The 17871-nt window shown below is 39.4% G+C and overlaps 1 protein-coding gene across 1 annotated transcript in view; it reads right to left on the bottom strand.

Moving 5' to 3' along the window:
* LOC150079667 (C-Jun-amino-terminal kinase-interacting protein 4-like) overlaps positions 1-17871 on the bottom strand; it is a 540406-nt gene that overhangs the window by 249266 nt on the left and 273269 nt on the right. Inside the window, exon 15 of the mRNA XM_090383158.1 lies at positions 356-546. Within this exon, the coding sequence (XP_090239284.1) occupies positions 356-546 (191 nt within the window). The remainder of the gene's footprint in view (positions 1-355; positions 547-17871) is intronic.

Raw genomic sequence — 17871 nt, 5'->3', positions numbered from 1 at the left:
ATCCTCAATTTAAAAATGTTTCCCATAGATAGAGTAAAATATTTATAAATTCTGAAATAGTACTTAAAAATCTTTAACTTATGTATGTGCATCTTTTCATTTTTATTTGTGTAATTAATATTTCATACCCTTAGGTCATTTTCCCTTCTAAGAAGTTTTCCAGCATAAGAATTTCTAGACCTCCAGTCCCTTGGAAAACTTCTTATCCGGGTTCTACTGTATTTGTAAAGTGAGCCAAACTTAAAATTAAGTTTCAAGATTTCCCCTGAAAATGCACTAAAAACTTATATTCTGAATATTCTGAAAAAATATTTATGCTAAACTTTTTTCAACAATAAACTACTAAAAAACTTACAATTTCCATATAGACGACTTGCTTCTTTTTGATTCTAGAGCTGAGTCACTTCTTGAAGCACGGATCATCTCTGTCCACCGTACAGCTTCTTGTAATTCCATTAGTCTTTCCTTGTATTGGTTGCGTTCCATAAGTACACGAGCCATTTCTACTCTAGTGAAACGCTTTCGTTGTGCCATGGGTACATCCTCCTATTAATTAACATTTTTAATATTAAGAATGCAAGGCAATTAGAAATTTAAAATAAAAACCAGTAATTCTAATATAATTCTAGCTTAAATATACAGTACTTAAATTCTCAGGAAAAAATTTTGCAGTGACTCAGATTACATCTTAAAAGGTTACATTTAAGATTACACCTTAAGTTTTCAGCTGGCTTTTAAAGTGCGAAGATCCATCTGAAACATTGATTATATTAACTTAGTACAGCAATATCTCGCTTAGCATGGCATCAAACAGCACGGGTTTCAACTATAACACAGTTTTCAATTAAGTTTAAGTCAAAAATTTACCATATATATTAAAACTCATTCAATAGCCTAGACGTACTCTACATATATGCTGTGTTGTTGTAGCCTAGGCAGGTGTACATATATGCTGCAGTGCCAACTCTACTGTCTCACATGCACATGTGCCAACAGCACCCCTCAGGCAGTCAGCAGCAATGTGCAACAGTGTTCAGATTCTTAATTCCATCCTAATGAGACGACATGATAGCTTTCAAACTTTTCATTTTAATTTTTACCCCTTTAAATACGATTGAAAATATATTTGCATCTCTTGGCTAGAAATCACTGCCAACAACACGCATTCTGTTTGGCAGCATGTTCTGCCCCATTTGGCAAATGATTTCACTGGTTTTGAATCACAAATTCAGACAATTGCTGAAGACATTGTAAAGATTGGAAAAGACTGGATTCAAAACTTTGGACACTGCAAATGTACATGACTGCATTGACTCACACGGAAATGACTTAGATGATGCAACTCTCCACGAAATTGACGAGCAAACTGCATATGAAGAAGAGGAAAACAATTCTGAAGTGGCACCAAAAGAATTTTCAACAGAAGAATTGGAGAGAGTTTTTCGGGTGGGGGAGTGACATGGCCTGTGAAGCGATTATGAATGGAGATCCGGATGTCGAATGTAGCATCAAGATATGGCAAATTTTACAAGATGGGATTTGATGCTACAAAGACTCGTATGCCGAGAAAATAAGAGACTACTTCACGAGACTTTATTATTGAAATACTTAAATAAACAATAAAGCTTTTATCTCATCTCTCATTTCATTAATAAAATTTTTGCAATAATTTTAATTTAAAATACTTTTAATTGGCTATCAAGCACAAATTAGCATTAGCATTAGCATTAGCAGAGGCATATGATGCAAGAAAGCAAGCTTATTCAGCGTCAGCCAAAAAAAAAAAAAAAAAAAAACCCACTCCCATTTCACCCCTCCGTTCGTTCGAAATACCTGTCCAGTTGCGCTTTAAATTTGTTTAGGCTATCAACTTCAACAACAAGTGATGGAAGTCGGTTCCACCAACCAACCACCCGCTGGCCAAAGGCAAATTTCCGCACATCTATCCGACATCCGTCCTTCCTCAATTTGAATTTATGCCCTCTGAGGTGATTATTCTGAGAAAGATGAAGAATCCCATTGGCATTGAGCATGCTCAAACCATTCAAAGCCTTATACACCTCTATCAGATCACCTCGCCGGTGCCTAGTCTCCAAACTCTGTAATTTGCAAAACTTAAGCCTTTCTTCGTAAGAGCAACCCTTTGTTCCATTTACTAATCTTGTTGCCCTTCTCTGTACCCGTTCCAGCAGCTCTACATCCTTCTTGAAATGAGGCCTCCAGACCTGTATACAGTACTCAAGATGTGGCCTTACCATTGCCTTATACAAGGGAATAATCACCTCCTTATCCCTGCTAGAAAAATTCCTGTATATCATTGACAAGACACCATGAGCTACTCTTGCAGCTCGTCTGCACTGCTCAGAGAACTTCATATCTGCCTGCACAATTACCCCCAGGTCCTTTTCATTCTCCACCACTGTCAGTGTAGTACCGCAGAGTTGATACGTTGCTCTGGGGTTACTGTTTCCCATATGCAGCACTTTACATTTGTCGATGTTAAACCTCATTTGCCACCTCTCAGCCCATCTGTTCAACCTTTCCAGATCCTGTTGCAGCAGCATAGCGTCAGTATTGTCCTTAACGACCCTGCCAACCTTTGTATCATCTGCAAACTTGGACATTAAACTTGATATCCCATCATCAATATCATTCATAAACACCGAAAACAACAACGGACCCAACACTGAACCTTGAGGAACTCCACTAATAACATTAGTCCACGTTGAGCAGTGTCCATCGATTACCACTCTCTGTCTTCTGCCACTCAACCATCCCCTTATCCATAGCAGCAATTTGCCTCCAATGCCACACTGTTCCAATTTGTGCAGCAGTCTTCCATGTGCAACAGTATCAAAAGCCTTTCTAAGATCCAAATATATAATATCAAAGTTATTCCCTGCATCCAGTTCTTTTGTGACTACATCATAGTATCCAATCAAATTGGTCAGGCAAGACCTGCCCTGAACAAAACCATGCTGCGTCTGAGCTATAACTGAATTCTTGTCTAGATGATCCTGCAGTGCTTCTTTAACCAGTGCCTCCATTAATTTACCTGGAACAGAAGTTAAACTAACAGGTCTATAATTACTTGTGTCAGCCTTTGATCCTCCTTTGTGAATTGGGGTTACATTTGCACATCTCCAGTCTATGGGTACCTCCCCTGAGTCCAAAGAAGCTCTCATAATTATGGCTAGGGGTTTGCATACTTCCTTTGCTGCCTCCTTTAATATAACTGGATAGATCCCATCCACCCCAGGTGCCTTTTTTATGTTTATCCTCAACAATCTCTCCTCCACTTTCCTCTCAGTTATTACAAAATCATCCAGCTCACTGCCAATGTTTACTTTACCTGCATCATTCTCCTTCCTGAATAACTCCTCATGCGTGAATGTAGATGCAAAATACTCGTTTAGATTGTTAGCCACCTGAGCAGGATCCTCAACTGTTGAACCATCAATATCCAGTGGACCAATCTGATTCATCCCTTTCCTTTTCGAGTTCAAGTATGTAAAGAACTCTTTTCTGTTTTTCTTTGCATCCTTTGCCAAGGATTTTTCATTGTCTGCCTTTGCCTGCCTAATCTCCTTTGTGACTTGGTTACAGACCAACTTATATCTATCATAGGCTTCCATGTCACCCATTAATTTGTATGTATCCCATGCATTTTTCTTCTCTGCCACATGTCTCATTAGTTCATCTGACAACCATTTAGGCCTAAACCTTGAACAATATTTCTTAGTTGGTATGTAAAGCCTGGTAGCCTCCAAGATTAGTTCCTTGAATGCTTCCCATTTTGAGTTTGCTGTTGGTAACATCATCAGTTGGTCCCACTGTATAGAATTTAAATACTGTCTCAGACCATCATAGTCGCCTTTACGAAAACAAAAACCCTTCCCTTTACCTCTGATGGTAGTTACCTCCTTGAGTAAATCCCACTTCAACACACTGTGATCACTGCCTCCTAGTGGTTCATTTATCTGCAGGTTCTTAATGCATGAAGAATCACTACTGATAATCAGATCAAGAGTATTGCTCCCTCTTGTTGCCTCACGAACATGCTGATGTAGAAAACAATCATCCAATAAATCCACAAAAGCCTTGCTAGTGTGCGAGTGACCAACCCACAAATTCCAGTCAATATCTGGGAAATTAAAGTCCCCCATTATAAGACTCTCTGATTTACTGGCCCACTCTATTTCCCTGTACAATATCTTATTATACTCATCAGAGTCATTAGGCCTATAGCACACTCCTACTCTCAATTTTGATTTCCCTATGCTTATGTCACACCAAACTGACTCGACACTGCCCTGTCCATCGATGTCGACTGGCTTCACTTCCTTGGACTTTGTGTTTCTTAATTAATAGCATAACCCCTCCTCCCCTCCTGTCCTGTCTATCCTTTCTATACACATTGTATTCCCCAAATTCCAGTTCCGCATTACTTATATCTGTGTGACACCACGTCTCTGATATCCCAACAATATCTGCCTTTGATATTTTGAGCAATACCTCAAATTCATCAAATTTATTTACCAAACTCCTAGCATTGGTGTACACGCAGGTATACATGCACCTGTTTCTATTCTTAGCTACCCTAACACAACCCATGTGTTTACTTGTACCGCAATGACTACCAGCAGTCTCTGAAATATCCCGCATCTTGTTTTTCAGACTTCTGCTCATTTCAATAGAAGCAGTGCAAGAATCACTTCCACCTCTGCCACTGGCTACTGTTAATCTATTAGTCCTTGTATCCCCCCCAACTAGCAGTTTTCCGACCCACCTAACACTGCCTCGACAGCATCAGCAAAAATTCTTGCACCCTTTCTATTTAAGTGTATCCCATCCCTGTAGAAGCAATCTCTCCTGTTAACAAGTTCAGTCCAGGCTGAAAAAAATTCTACCCCTTGAGCCTTGCACAATCCCTCCAGGGCCGAATTGATCGACAAGGCTCTCATCATATACTCCCTCCTATCGTGTCTGGGCAGAATTGCAGACACTTTCAAGTTCAACCCTAATTCACGGCTTTTTTTCAACAGTGACCTGTACTTGCTAAGTAATTCCGCCGGTCTCCTACTCTTAATATCATTAGTGCCAACGTGTACAACTATATCACCTTTTGTGCCCTTAAAAGATGATATCCGCTCTACAACGTCATCAACCTTTGCCCCTGGCAGACATACCCTGGTCCTATTCCACCTATCCTTTTTACAAAGTATGTTCCCCGTTTCCCTGACAATAGAGTCACCAACAACTACTAGTTCCTGTGGGACCAGCGCTTTCTGCCTAGGGGGCTGCTTCTGTGTTGCCTGATGACCAAGTGCAAGCTCTGGCGTTGATGTGGGCAGCTGAGAGCTTGATGGGGCCCTCAATTTATTTCCTTCGAGGGCATCCACCCTGTCCTTCAAGCTCTCATAAAGGCCCATAACAACGCTGAGTTGTCGCCTGATTTCCTTGCACTCCTTACATCGTGCACACACAAAGACATCCCCCTTGGCAGTATCATGTCCCGTACCCGACTGCTCCGCAAACATCAAGCAAACAGTGCATTTTAATAGACTGTGATTCAGAGGGCAACTGCCCCCCTCAGTTCTCCCCTGAACCACAGCACTCCCATTAGCTTGAGCCTTTTGCTTTGCTGCTCTGGTCAGAGTCATGATTCCGATTTAATTCAATAAAATTCAAAACAAAAATTAAATCCTTAAGTTATATCCCAAAACAGTTATGTTATATATATTTTTTTTTCGGTATCTAGTGTTTTCTACGAGTTCCCTTTATACAACTTCCGTATCACGTGCACCACTATAGTTATGTATTAATTATTTGTTACGATTAAGTCGTTATATATATATATATATATATATAGAGTTAAAAGTACAATTTAATTGACAATAAAGTTTATCAAGATTAATAGATTTACTGATTAATTGACAATATTATATTATGCACTATATGACACTAAGCTTATGCTATCGTGTAAAAATGGCGGGAATTCACGAACAGTATTTCTACGGACTCGTAAGTATTGATTAGCTTCCAAATCTCGCTATCTCAATTTAGAATAAACTAAGGATCCTGACTAGGTCTATAATCTACTTATAGAAGATAATTTGATATAACAGTTGGTTAATAAATCGACTAAATTTGGTTAAAAAAAATTTGGTTTGTGACACGTGGATTTGATACCGTTACCGATACTGAGTAAAATCTACAAAATCTCTGTCTAAGTTAAACTTTAAACTAAGTATCGTAACTAGGAATATAAAGCTACTCTAGAAAATAAGTTAATATGACAATTTAAACTAATAAAGCAGAAAATAAATCAGGAAAAACTTCTCTGTTTGAAGAGCTTTAAGGAGCTCTTCAAACAGAGCTTGAAGAAAATTGTTTATAGATTTATTATAATTTGTTTACAGACTGTTTCTCTGGTAAGCATTCAATTAAAACCCATTATAATTATACCTCAAATCAGCACGGCTTCACATAACACGGAACAGTTTCGGTACCAATTATCAGTGCTATGCGAGGTATTGCTGTAATTTAAAGTACTGAGTAAGGCCTTTCCCTTTGTACTTTTTTGCAAGTATAATCCATGCTCTAAATTTTATTCTCCATGTGAATACAGTCGATTCTGGTTATTTGGGACACATCGGGACTAGTGCATTTTGGCCCGATTAAGCGGCTGCCCCAATTATTCGAAGTTTCACGTAAATAGTTAAAAATACAATGGATCCCCCGCTTTACAATTGGTTCACTGTACAATCATCTCACATTACGATGGACTCACCATAGTAAAGTACCGTTCGCTATATGATGTGTAGTAAGCGACGGTCATTGTGATCACGTTTGTGAACTGAATTTTAATTCTATTAAACAGCAATTCTAATTAGCGAAAACAGGAGGAATATTATCCACAAGATATAAAAGTAAAGATATATTAAGCACAAATTTACCCTTTATTACCTTACCAATTAAAAAATTAAATGATACGTGAAATTCGGAAGAATATACGTGATAATCGGAATAATTAATACGTACTGTAATATGTACATACACTAACTAGTTGACATTTTTGTTTACTGACATTTGTAGGTGGGGGTTAAAATTTAAAACAGTAAAAAGATAAGCAATCAATAACAAAAAACACGGCACACACAAATTGCAAGTAACGCGATACGCGAAAGTGAGAATGGAGTAACTAGTTACGAAGCTTTAAAAATGGGAATGAAGAGAAGATTCTGAAAATTATTTTTTTTATGATTGAAGATTCCATAGCAGTGTAAACACATTTTACCATAATAACCCACAGAATTCCAGCTGTCAGTATTATCGCAAAGGTCGAGTTTACTATCAGTTTATGATAGATTTCACTATGTTGTTGTTGTTTGGTTTTTAGGAGCATTAGCAACTAAGGCCATATTGCTCCAGGATATGCGGTGGTCATTCCTTAACCTTTCCGCATCCTCCGTATTTGGTGGTGATGGGCTCGAACCCCGGTCTAATCAAGAAGCGTGTGCTACGCACTGCTGCTCCTTCCCACCTGGCTACGGAGGCGCCAATAGATAGATAGATTTCACTAACAGAAAAGCCCAATAAACAGGTGACTGCTAATTGTTTTTATTGTTTTATGGGTGTGACCTCCAGAAATCCGATCAAACTACGTGGTACGGTCGGAGACAATCGTAGGGTAATCTTCAGTGCTGCGGTCTCCTGCCCCAATTAAACGGTATACTGTCCCAATTAAGCAAAGTAAACCCTGGCTATTTTCTCGATTCGGTTCTGTTTTTTAAGATTTGCTCCAAATAAACGGCTGCCCCGATTAACCAGTGGCCCAAATAACCGAAATCCACTTTATATCTATTTTATTATTTTTAAAAATTTAAGTTGTCTCTCCTTGTCCTGAGTTCAATTCCTGTTGATAACTGAAGGAATTTCTAAAGTCCCCCTCTTCGATGTTGATGGTACCCTTACTCTTGCTCAAGGAACACACATAAAAGTGCATAAATTTAAATTGAGAAAGGATGGTTTCAGGACAGACATGCTAAAATTTTCTTCCTTCCAGAGGGTAGTTGATTGCCAGAACTAATTTCATGTGGTTTGTACTTTTTCAGCCAGGGCAATGTGCAGACCAAATACATGATACGGGTATGAGTGATAAGCTCCTATGCCATTAAAATAATTTGAATTTCTTTCTCTCTCATCAAGGAGACACTGAGAATATTTTTTAAATTTCGTTTACTTTTATTTTTTTTTAATATATCTTATAATCTAGATTAAGGTTTCCCAAACTTTCTATAGTTAGGGGCTGGTTTTTACCAGTCCCCAACTACATAAAGTTTGGGAAACGCTAACTGTTTTTGTGGTTTGTACCACAAAAAGATGTACTGGTTTTTAACCAATGCCTCATTTTGTGGCCCAAAAATATAAATGCATCTAAAAAAAACATTTAATAATTTTTAAAATTTTATAACTATAATTTTATTTTATTTAAACTTATAACAATATGTCACTAATTTATATGTGCACTTTAAAACTATTATGAAGATAAGGTTGTTTTATCATCACACGGCATATTCATGTCAGGAGCAAAAGAAGACAGTTTTATCCTTAAATATGGTTTGACATTTAATCTATTTCTATATTTGCTTCTGAGGAAAAACCCAAAGACAAGAAACTAGTTTCACACATACGTTATGATGAAAAGCATTAGGAACGTGATTTCTATATTTCATTCACTTTCCATCTCATTCATGTCTATAATTCAAATTCTCCTTGATTGATTTTTTGTTATCAAACTGCTCTTTTAAGGCAGAGTTACAGGAAGATGAATCCACTTCTGACGTGCAATTTTAATATTTCTTGACTTTCAGTGTTAACAAAAAACAGGTTCTGAATTCAGATTTTTCTGGCATGAAATGCAGGAAAATATTAATTTAAGCTTGATATTACTCCAAAGTTCATTTACTTCTGAGGAAATCACATCTCAGACAATAGTTTTAACACATTTTTCTTGCAATTTAACAGAAGTACAAAGAATTTTAAAATTTTTCTTGTCAAACTGCTTTTGCCCATAAAGTAAGTATTCTAACAACTATTTTATGAACTTAGAAAATATTCATTTTAGAGCCTTTAAACTGAGATTTAATTAATTTAAAAAAACAATACATTACATAAGTATACTGAGTGAACATAAATCATGGGACACCTATCTAGTAGCAGGTAGGCCCAACTTTCCCCGGGTTAAGGTAAGTCACACGAGGAGGCATTGAGTCAACTAGTTCACGAAAGCGTTCCACAGGTATTTCCATCCATGCTTGCTGCACTGTTGTCCACAATTCCGTCGCATTCCTGGGTGGAGGACCCAAAGCTCGAATGAACATTTCCACAGCATCCCAAAGATGCTCCACAGGGTTCATGTCTGATTAATGGGTAGGCCAATTCATGATGGTAAAATTTGCAGAATGCTCTCTGAACCATGTTCTAGTCACCACGGCTGTGTGAGGAGGTGCATTATCCTGCTGGAAGAGTCCATTGCCCTATGGGTGCACAAAGACCATGGAGGGATGCAGATGGTCTGCAAGGATGGACACGTAACCTGGACCATTCAGAGTATCATTGGGACCTCTGGTACATCTAGATGTACCAGAGGTCCCAATGTGTGCTAGTTGAACATGCCCCAGACCATCCACCTGCATGAACAGTTCCTTGCTGCCGACCGGGCTAGCCGGGTGGGTAAAGTGCCTGCCTGGAAACCCAAAGGTCGCGGGTTCGATTCCCGCCTCGAGCTTGGATCAAAGTACTGCAAAAACCTTGGGAGGTGCATTATGGCCACAGAAGCCTATGCGCCAACAACTACAAAAAAAAAAAAAAAAAAAAAAGTTCCTTGTTGACATGATGGGTGCATACTTTTCTGCGGTTTCTGCCAAATACAAACACTCACATCCACTCGAAACTGGAAACAGGACTCACTGGACAAGGAGACCCTTCTCCAATCATCCAAGGTCCAGTGTTGATGTTCTTTCACCCAGCTGAGGCATAGAAGCCAGTGTCATGGTGTTAGCAATGGAACTCAGGTGGGTTGGCAGCTCCCATAACCTATTTCAGCTAATGATCACCTGATGGTCTTGGTGGAGATGTTTCTGGCACCTCCCTTGTTGAAGTCGGACATGATTTGTGCCCTGTTGCACTCCATTTGGCTAAAACAATGCGAGACAGATGTTGATGGCCACATTCATCCACCACGTTTCTCCACCCACAGCACTGTCCATGATGAGATGTTATTCCGGAAATGGCATATTCCCAATACACTCTTGATATTGTTGAATAGTGACAGTGCAATTTCTGAACCTCCTCCACGATACAGTGATCCATGCGTCGGGCACCCACTATCATCCCTCTTTCAAAGTCAGTTAACTCACGATATTTATCCATACTGACATCGAATTACCATGTACATGAATGCAGTGAAACTATATACCTGCCAAGTGGTGGGTTTGTCCACTAGCAAGAGGGGGTGAAAGTGTCATGTTGCCCAGGAGCTAGGTATCCCATGAATTCTATCCTTTCAGTGTAAGCAACCATTGCTAACCAGTCAAATTCAAATATATAACATCCTTTGCCAATGAAGGATGTTGCTCCAAGAACAACAGAACTTCCTCTATCATTTCAAAGAATTAGCATTAGCATTAGTAGAGGCATTTGATGCAAGAAAGCAAGCTTATGCAGCATCAGCCAAAAAAAAAAAAAAAAACCCACTTCCAATTCACCTCTCTGTTCGTTCAAAATACCTGTCCAGCTGAGCCTTAAACTTATTTAGGCTATCAACCTCCACCACAAGGGATGGAAGTCTGTTCCACCAACCAACCACCCGCTGGCTAAAGGCAAATTTCCGCACGTCTATCCTACATCTGTCTTTCCTCAATTTGAATTTATGCCCTCTCAGGTGATTTTTCTGAGCTAGAGGAAGAATCCCATCAGCATTGAGCATGCTTAAACCATTCAAGGCTTTATACACCTCTATCAGATCACCTCGCTGGTGCCTAGTCTCCAGACACTGTAATTTGCAAAACTTAAGCCTTTCTTCGTAAGAGTACACCTTTGTTCCATTCACTAATCTCGTTGCCCTTCTCTGTACTCGTACCAGCAGCTCTACATCCTTCTTGAAATGAGGCCTCCAGACCTGTATACAGTACTCTAGGTGTGGCCTGACCCTTGCCTTATACAATGGAATAATCACCTCCTTATCCCTGCTGGAAAAATTCCTGTATATCATTGACAATACTCCATGAGCTACTCTTGCAGCCCGTCTGCACTGCTCAGAGAACTTCATATCTGCCTGCACAACCACCTCCAAGTCCCTTTCATTCTCTACCACTGTCAGTGTAGTACCACAGAGTTGATACGTTGCTCTGGGGTTGCTGTTTCCCATGTGTAGTACTTTACATTTGTCAATGTTAAACTTCATTTGCCACCTCTCAGCCCATCTGCTCAACCTTTCCAGATCCTGTTGCAGCAGCATAGTGTCAGTAGTGTCCTTGACAACCCTGCCAACCTTTGTATCGTCTGCAAACTTGGACATTAAGCTTGATATACCATCATCAATATCATTTATAAATGCAGAAAACAATAATGGACCCAACACTGAGCCCTGAGGGACTCCACTAATAACATTAGTCCACGATGAGCAGTGTCCATTGATTACCACTCTCTGTCTTCTCCCCCTCAACCACCCCCTTATCCATAGCAGCAATTTGCCTCCAATGTCACACGGCTCCAATTTGTGTAGCAGTCTTCCATGTGCAACAGTATCAAAAGCCTTTCTAAGATCCAAGTATATAATATCAAAGTTATTCCCTGCATCCAGTTCTTTTGTGACTGCATCATAGTATCCAATCAAGTTGGTCAGGCAAGACTTCCCCTTAACAAAACCATGCTGTGTCTGAGCTATAACTGAAGTCTTGTCTAAATGATCCTGCAGTGCTTCTTTAACTAGTGCCTCCATTAATTTTCCTGGAACAGAAGTTAAGCTCACAGGTCTATAATTACTTGTGTCAGCCTTTGATCCTCCTTTGTGAATTGGGGTCACATTTGCACATTTCCAGTCTATGGGTACCTCCCCTGAGTCCAAGGAAGCTCTCATAATTATGGCTAAGGGTTTGCTTACTTCCTTTGCTGCCTCCTTTAATATAACTGGATAGATCCCATCCACCCCGGGTGCCTTTCTTGTGTTTATCTTCAACAGTTTCTCCTCCACTTTACTCCCAGTTATTTCAAGATTCTGTAGCTTACTGCTAGAGTTGAATACACCTCTGGCATTCCCCCTTGCTGAATAACTCCTCATGTGTGAATGTCGATGCAAAATATTCATTTAGTTTGTTAGCTACCTGAGCAGGATCATCAACAGTTGACCCATCAATATCAAGTGGACCAATCTGATTCATCCCTTTCCTTCTAGAGTTTACATAAGTAAAGAACTCTTTGCTGTTTTTCTTTGCATCCCTTGCCAAGGATTTCTCGTAATCTGCCTTCGCCTGCCTAACCTCCTTTGTAACTTGGTTGCATATCAACTTGTATCTATCATAGGCTTCTGTGTCATGTGTTAATTTGTAAGTATCCCATGCATTTTTCTTCTCTGCCATATGCCTCATTAGTTCATCTGACATCCATTTTTGCCTAAACCTTGAACAATATTTCTTAGTTGGTATGTAAAGCCTAGTAGCTTCCAAGATAAGTTCTTTGAATGCTTCCCATTTTGAATTTGCTGTTGGTAACATCATCAGTTGGTCCCACTGTATAGAATTTAAATACTGTCTCAGTCCATCGTAGTCGCCTTTACGGAAGCAATAACCCTTTACTTTACCCCTAATGGTAGTTACCTCTTTGAGTAAATCCCACTTCAGCACACTGTGATCACTGCCACCTAGTGGTTCATTTATCTGCAGATTCTTAATGCATGAAGAATCACTGCTGATAATCAAATCAAGAGTATTACTCCCTCTAGTTGCCTCCCAAACATGCTGATGTAGAAAACAATCATCCAATAAATCCACAAAAGCCCTGCTAGTGCGTGAGTAAACAGCCCCCAAATTCCAGTCAATATCTGGGAAATTAAAATCTCCCATTATAAGACTCTCTGATTTACTGGCCCACTCTATTTCCCTGTACAGTTCCTTATTATACTCATCAGAGTCATTAGGCCTATAGCACACTCCTACTCTCAATTTTGATCTCCCAATGCTTATGTCACACCAAACTGACTCAACACTGCACTGTCCAGCGATGTCGACTGGCTTCACTTCCTTGGTTTTTATGTGTTTCTTGAATAATAGCATAACCCCTCCCCCCTTCCTATCCTGTCTATCCTTTCTGTAGACGTACTCCCCAAATTGCAGTTCTGCATCCCTTATATCTGTGTGACACCATGTCTCTGATATCCCAACAATATCTGCCTTTGATGTTTTGAGAATCACTTCAAAATGTTTCTTTCTGATAACATTGAAGGTCACAGTGTAAGTAATTACATTTGCTTCCTAATTCTTTGCACAAAGCAGTAAAAATTCTGGAATTCAAAGGACGAAACATTCTTGAAAAGTGGAATTCAAAAGTGAGGGCACAGTTTTCACAGCCTCTCTGTGAATCTAATGTTGCACCCATATAGTGTGGTACAAATGCTCAAATCTGCAGGACAAGCAAAGTATGGGAACCTGCCATTGTTGAGCCCCATTACTGCTCAAGTAATGGCATTTTTTCCGGCCAATGCTTTGAATAACAAAATCATTGATTAGCTTAAAAATGTTACCAAAATGCAGCCATTGTTCTTGATGGAAGTGGTTTACAAAATAAAAGATCTTGAATTGAACCTTTGTAATCATATTTGACAAAACATGTCAAATTGGCTGCATTTTCTATATCTTTGACTTATCCACTTGTAATACAAAAAATTGACTATTTTGTATTTGATAAATCATTTTCCTCAACATTTTTTTAGCATATCTAAAAATTGATTCTACATTTAATTGTATTGCTGGAAAAGGCAGAGAACTCAACTGTGTTTCTTTTCTTCCAAAAACACAGGATTAAATGACATTCAATGCAGGAAGTATCAAGTTTTTACAAATAGTGTGTAGATAACCTTTTTCAGCTGTTAGTTTGGAAACTTCATATGAAGCCAACACAAAACGTTTACTGGAAGAACAGATAGAAAGTGTACTTTTCATGCTGTTTTTGGATAAAAAAAATAATTCCTTTTCTTGTTTATGAAAAAATTACTACTATATACTGCTATTACAGTGACCTGACATCAGCCATTTGCAAGTGACCTTTGGGACAGACATGAAATTTAGGAGCTATAAAACAATATATTAGGTCCTTGGAGCTACGCAGACATTCTCTCAGATATACCAGACAAGCTGCACTTGCTACCTGGGAGTCGAAAATACCGATGGAACTGATATTCGGGTGACACTCAAGTCATGTGGACCCAATTTCGGCGAAGTCTGGATGGTCTGTAACAGCCAAATCCGCTGCTTGCACATTCGCAATGGTGGAACTGTTAGTAATCCTAGGTATAAGCCCCATGCGCAAGCACACTGTGGGTGACCACCCAGATGTTAACCAACATAAGCAGGGGTCAACATGTGGCACTCACACCACATGAAGGAATGCTGCCCCTCTGTGTTACCAGGCAATAATAGGTGGTAGAGGACTCTCATCAACTGGTGCAATACCACCACTTTGCTTATTGGAGGCTTGAAGTGGTAGAACCCATGTTTAGTTGCCAGACCTAAGTTCCACTCAACCCTTCCCCATCTCTTCCATCATGCAGTATGACTGATGACTTTTAAGGTTATGATGAACATCATGGTGAGATCCAATCTTCTTTATATTTCAAGGGTGCAGCTCTAAAATGGTGTTCGCAGGCCAGCCACTAGTTAGTACACCGGACTAAACCTATTGGTAACTCTATAGAAGGCTTCTGGATCAGCTAGTGTATAATCTTGCTACCTCTACTCTGCCAGATAGTGACTGGGGGAAGTCCGAATAGTGTGTATGGGGGGGGCATCGTCGAGGCCACGTTATGTCAAGGATCTGGATATATTCTTACCATGTGTATCCCATATCCAAAAATTTCATTACTTCATACAGCATGTCCCCCCCACTTTTTCTTACTATTGAATACACATTGAATTGCCAAACTAATAGAGCAAACTTATCTGCAAAAAGATCTAAACCTCCCAAACACTTCTTAGTTCATTTCACAAACGTCTCAGTTCTAATTTCAATGATGTCCGTTTCCACTTCTGCCAAACCCATGTACTTTTTTCTGACAGAATCTCAGTTATTGGTTGATTCGCTCATCTCAGTTGCCCAAATTATTTGCTGTATGATTCCTTTCGCCGCAAAGGTAGTACTTGTTAATATGTCGTTTTCGATATTCCCTGTCAGAGACTTGGTAATTTGGAACTCCTCTTTTCAATCTTCTCTGGCTTAAAATTTCTCTACCTCATTCTGTCAAATTCATCTGTTGTCTCTACCTCATTCTGTCAAATTCATCAGTTGTCTCTACCGTTCTACCAACTCCACTAATCACTTCGAACTTTTTGACTCCCTCTATTTGCAACTTGACTTTCTCCAGTCCAACTTTCCTAACAGTGAGGTAATTTTTATTGGTGATTTTAATATTCACAACTCCAGCAGGCTTCCATTTTCTAGTCACAGAGACCTAGCTGGTCGAGATGCTAAGGCTTTTGCAATTGCTAATGACTTCGCACAGATTGTTCATATATCTAACAGAATACCAGACAATCCTAACCAGACAACCAACATACTTGATCTTTTTCTCACAAACAACCCTTCTAAGTACATGGTCGAGGTGAGTGGTCCTTCAGGCACCTCAGATCAAAACTAGGTGATTGTCTCTTCTCTAATGGAGCCTTTATCTGATGACTATTTCCAACCTCGTATTGTTTGGCATTGCAAGAATGTGAAATGGGATGACATGCGAGATTTCTTTTCTTCTTTTCGTTGGTCAGATTACCATTTCAAAACTGCTAATGTCAACGTTTGCTCAGATTGTGTCAGTGAAATTATTCTTTTTGGAATGGAATCCTTTATTCCACACTCTACTTTAAAATCTCATCCTTTATCTAAATATTGGTTTTCCAATAAATATGCTAAGGCTGTTCAAGAGAAGAATGTTGCATATCATAATTGGCTTGCTTCCAATTCTTCTGTTTCATTTTCTGCCTTAACCATATCTCGCAACAATTGTAAACCAGTTACTAATCAGTCCAAACTAGAGTTTGAACAGGCTAAGAACAGAAAACTTGCTTCTTGCCCTAATCGTAGCCAAGCATTCTGGTATCTTGCCAAAGCTATTGGCCGGAACTTTTGCCCGTCTCAGCTCCCACCTCTATCAAAACCAGATGTTTCTATTGTCACTTCCACCAAGGATGAAGCCGACCTGCTAGCATCTCATTTTTCTTCCAACTCATATATCATTGATCTTGGTAAAACACCTCCCACCATTCACAAAACACTCCAATCAATGCCTCCTGTGGTCTTCCATCAAAAGGATGCCAGAAGGATTTTAAAGAATCTTGATGCTAAGAAAGCTTCAGGTCCTGATGTTAAATTTGATGTCTCAAATCCTGTGCTCTTGAACTTACTCCTGTTCTTTGCTGCCATTTTTATTCCAAAGGTGTTTTTCCTTCTGCTTGGAAATTTGCTCATATCCAGCAGTTTCTAAAAAGGGTGACAAATCACTCCCATCCAATTATCATCCCATTGCAATTACTTCTACTCTTTCTAAAGTAATGGAGAAATCTATTAACCACAAACTCTTAAACTACCTAGAAACCTTCCATCTGATCAACGATCACCAGTATGGATTCTGTAAGTGTCGATCCATGAATGATATTCTGGCTTATGTCACCCATTTATGGACAAATTCAGGGGAAAAGTTTGGTGTAACACAAGCAGTTGCCCTTGACATCTCAAAGGCTTTCAATCGTGTTTGGCATAAAGGGCTTCTAAACAAGCTTCCATCTTATGGTTTGCCAACTGTTTTTTACAAATGATTATCCAATTTTCTCTCTGACTGCTCACCGAGGGTGATGGTAGCTGGCTCTCTGTCTTCTAACTTCTCCACTAATGCTGGTGTCCCCCAAGGTTCAGTTCTTTCCCCCACTCTTTTCCTCTTGTACATTAATGACCATCTTCGATTGACCAGAAATCCTATCCATAGTTTGCTGATGATAGCACATTGCATTCACATTTCATAGGAGGAGATTCTTCTCCTCCTATGCTTTTCTTTTGTGACATTCCGATTTCTAGGCATAATGATATATCTCTTTTAGGAATACCCTGACTTCTAATCTGTCTCGGCACAAGCACGTTACAAATATTGCTTCCTCTGCATCTAAAAAAACTTGGATTTCTCTGTCGCTCTCAGCGTTACTTTTCCTCCAAACAGCCGTTCACTCTGTACAAATTGCAAATCCACCCTACTATGGAATACTTTTCCCTCAACTGGGGAAGTGCCCCCAAAACGTCTCTCAGGTTTCTAAATTCCATTCAGAAGAGGGCAATTAGGTTAATTAATGACATCTCTAACAGAGTGTCTGCACTGTCTGTCTCACGGATGTTCTGTTTCTGCTGCATGCCTTTTCTACAGATACTTCCATGGGCACTGTTCTTCTAAATTGGCTTCTATAATTCCTCTCAGGTTTCTAAATTCCATTCAGAAGAGGGCAATTAGGTTAATTAATGACATCTCTAACAGAGTGTCTGCACTGTCTGTCTCACAGATGTTCTGTTTCTGCTGCATGCCTTTTCTACAGATACTTCCATGGGCACTGTTCTTCT

The sequence above is a fragment of the Mastigoproctus giganteus genome, chromosome 10, assembly GCF_048544385.1.
Source record: "Mastigoproctus giganteus isolate SK-2022 chromosome 10, ASM4854438v1, whole genome shotgun sequence".
Lineage (NCBI taxonomy): Eukaryota > Metazoa > Arthropoda > Arachnida > Uropygi > Thelyphonidae > Mastigoproctus > Mastigoproctus giganteus.
Note: the sequence above shows the minus strand (reverse complement) of the source record. Positions and strands in the feature narration are given on the sequence as shown.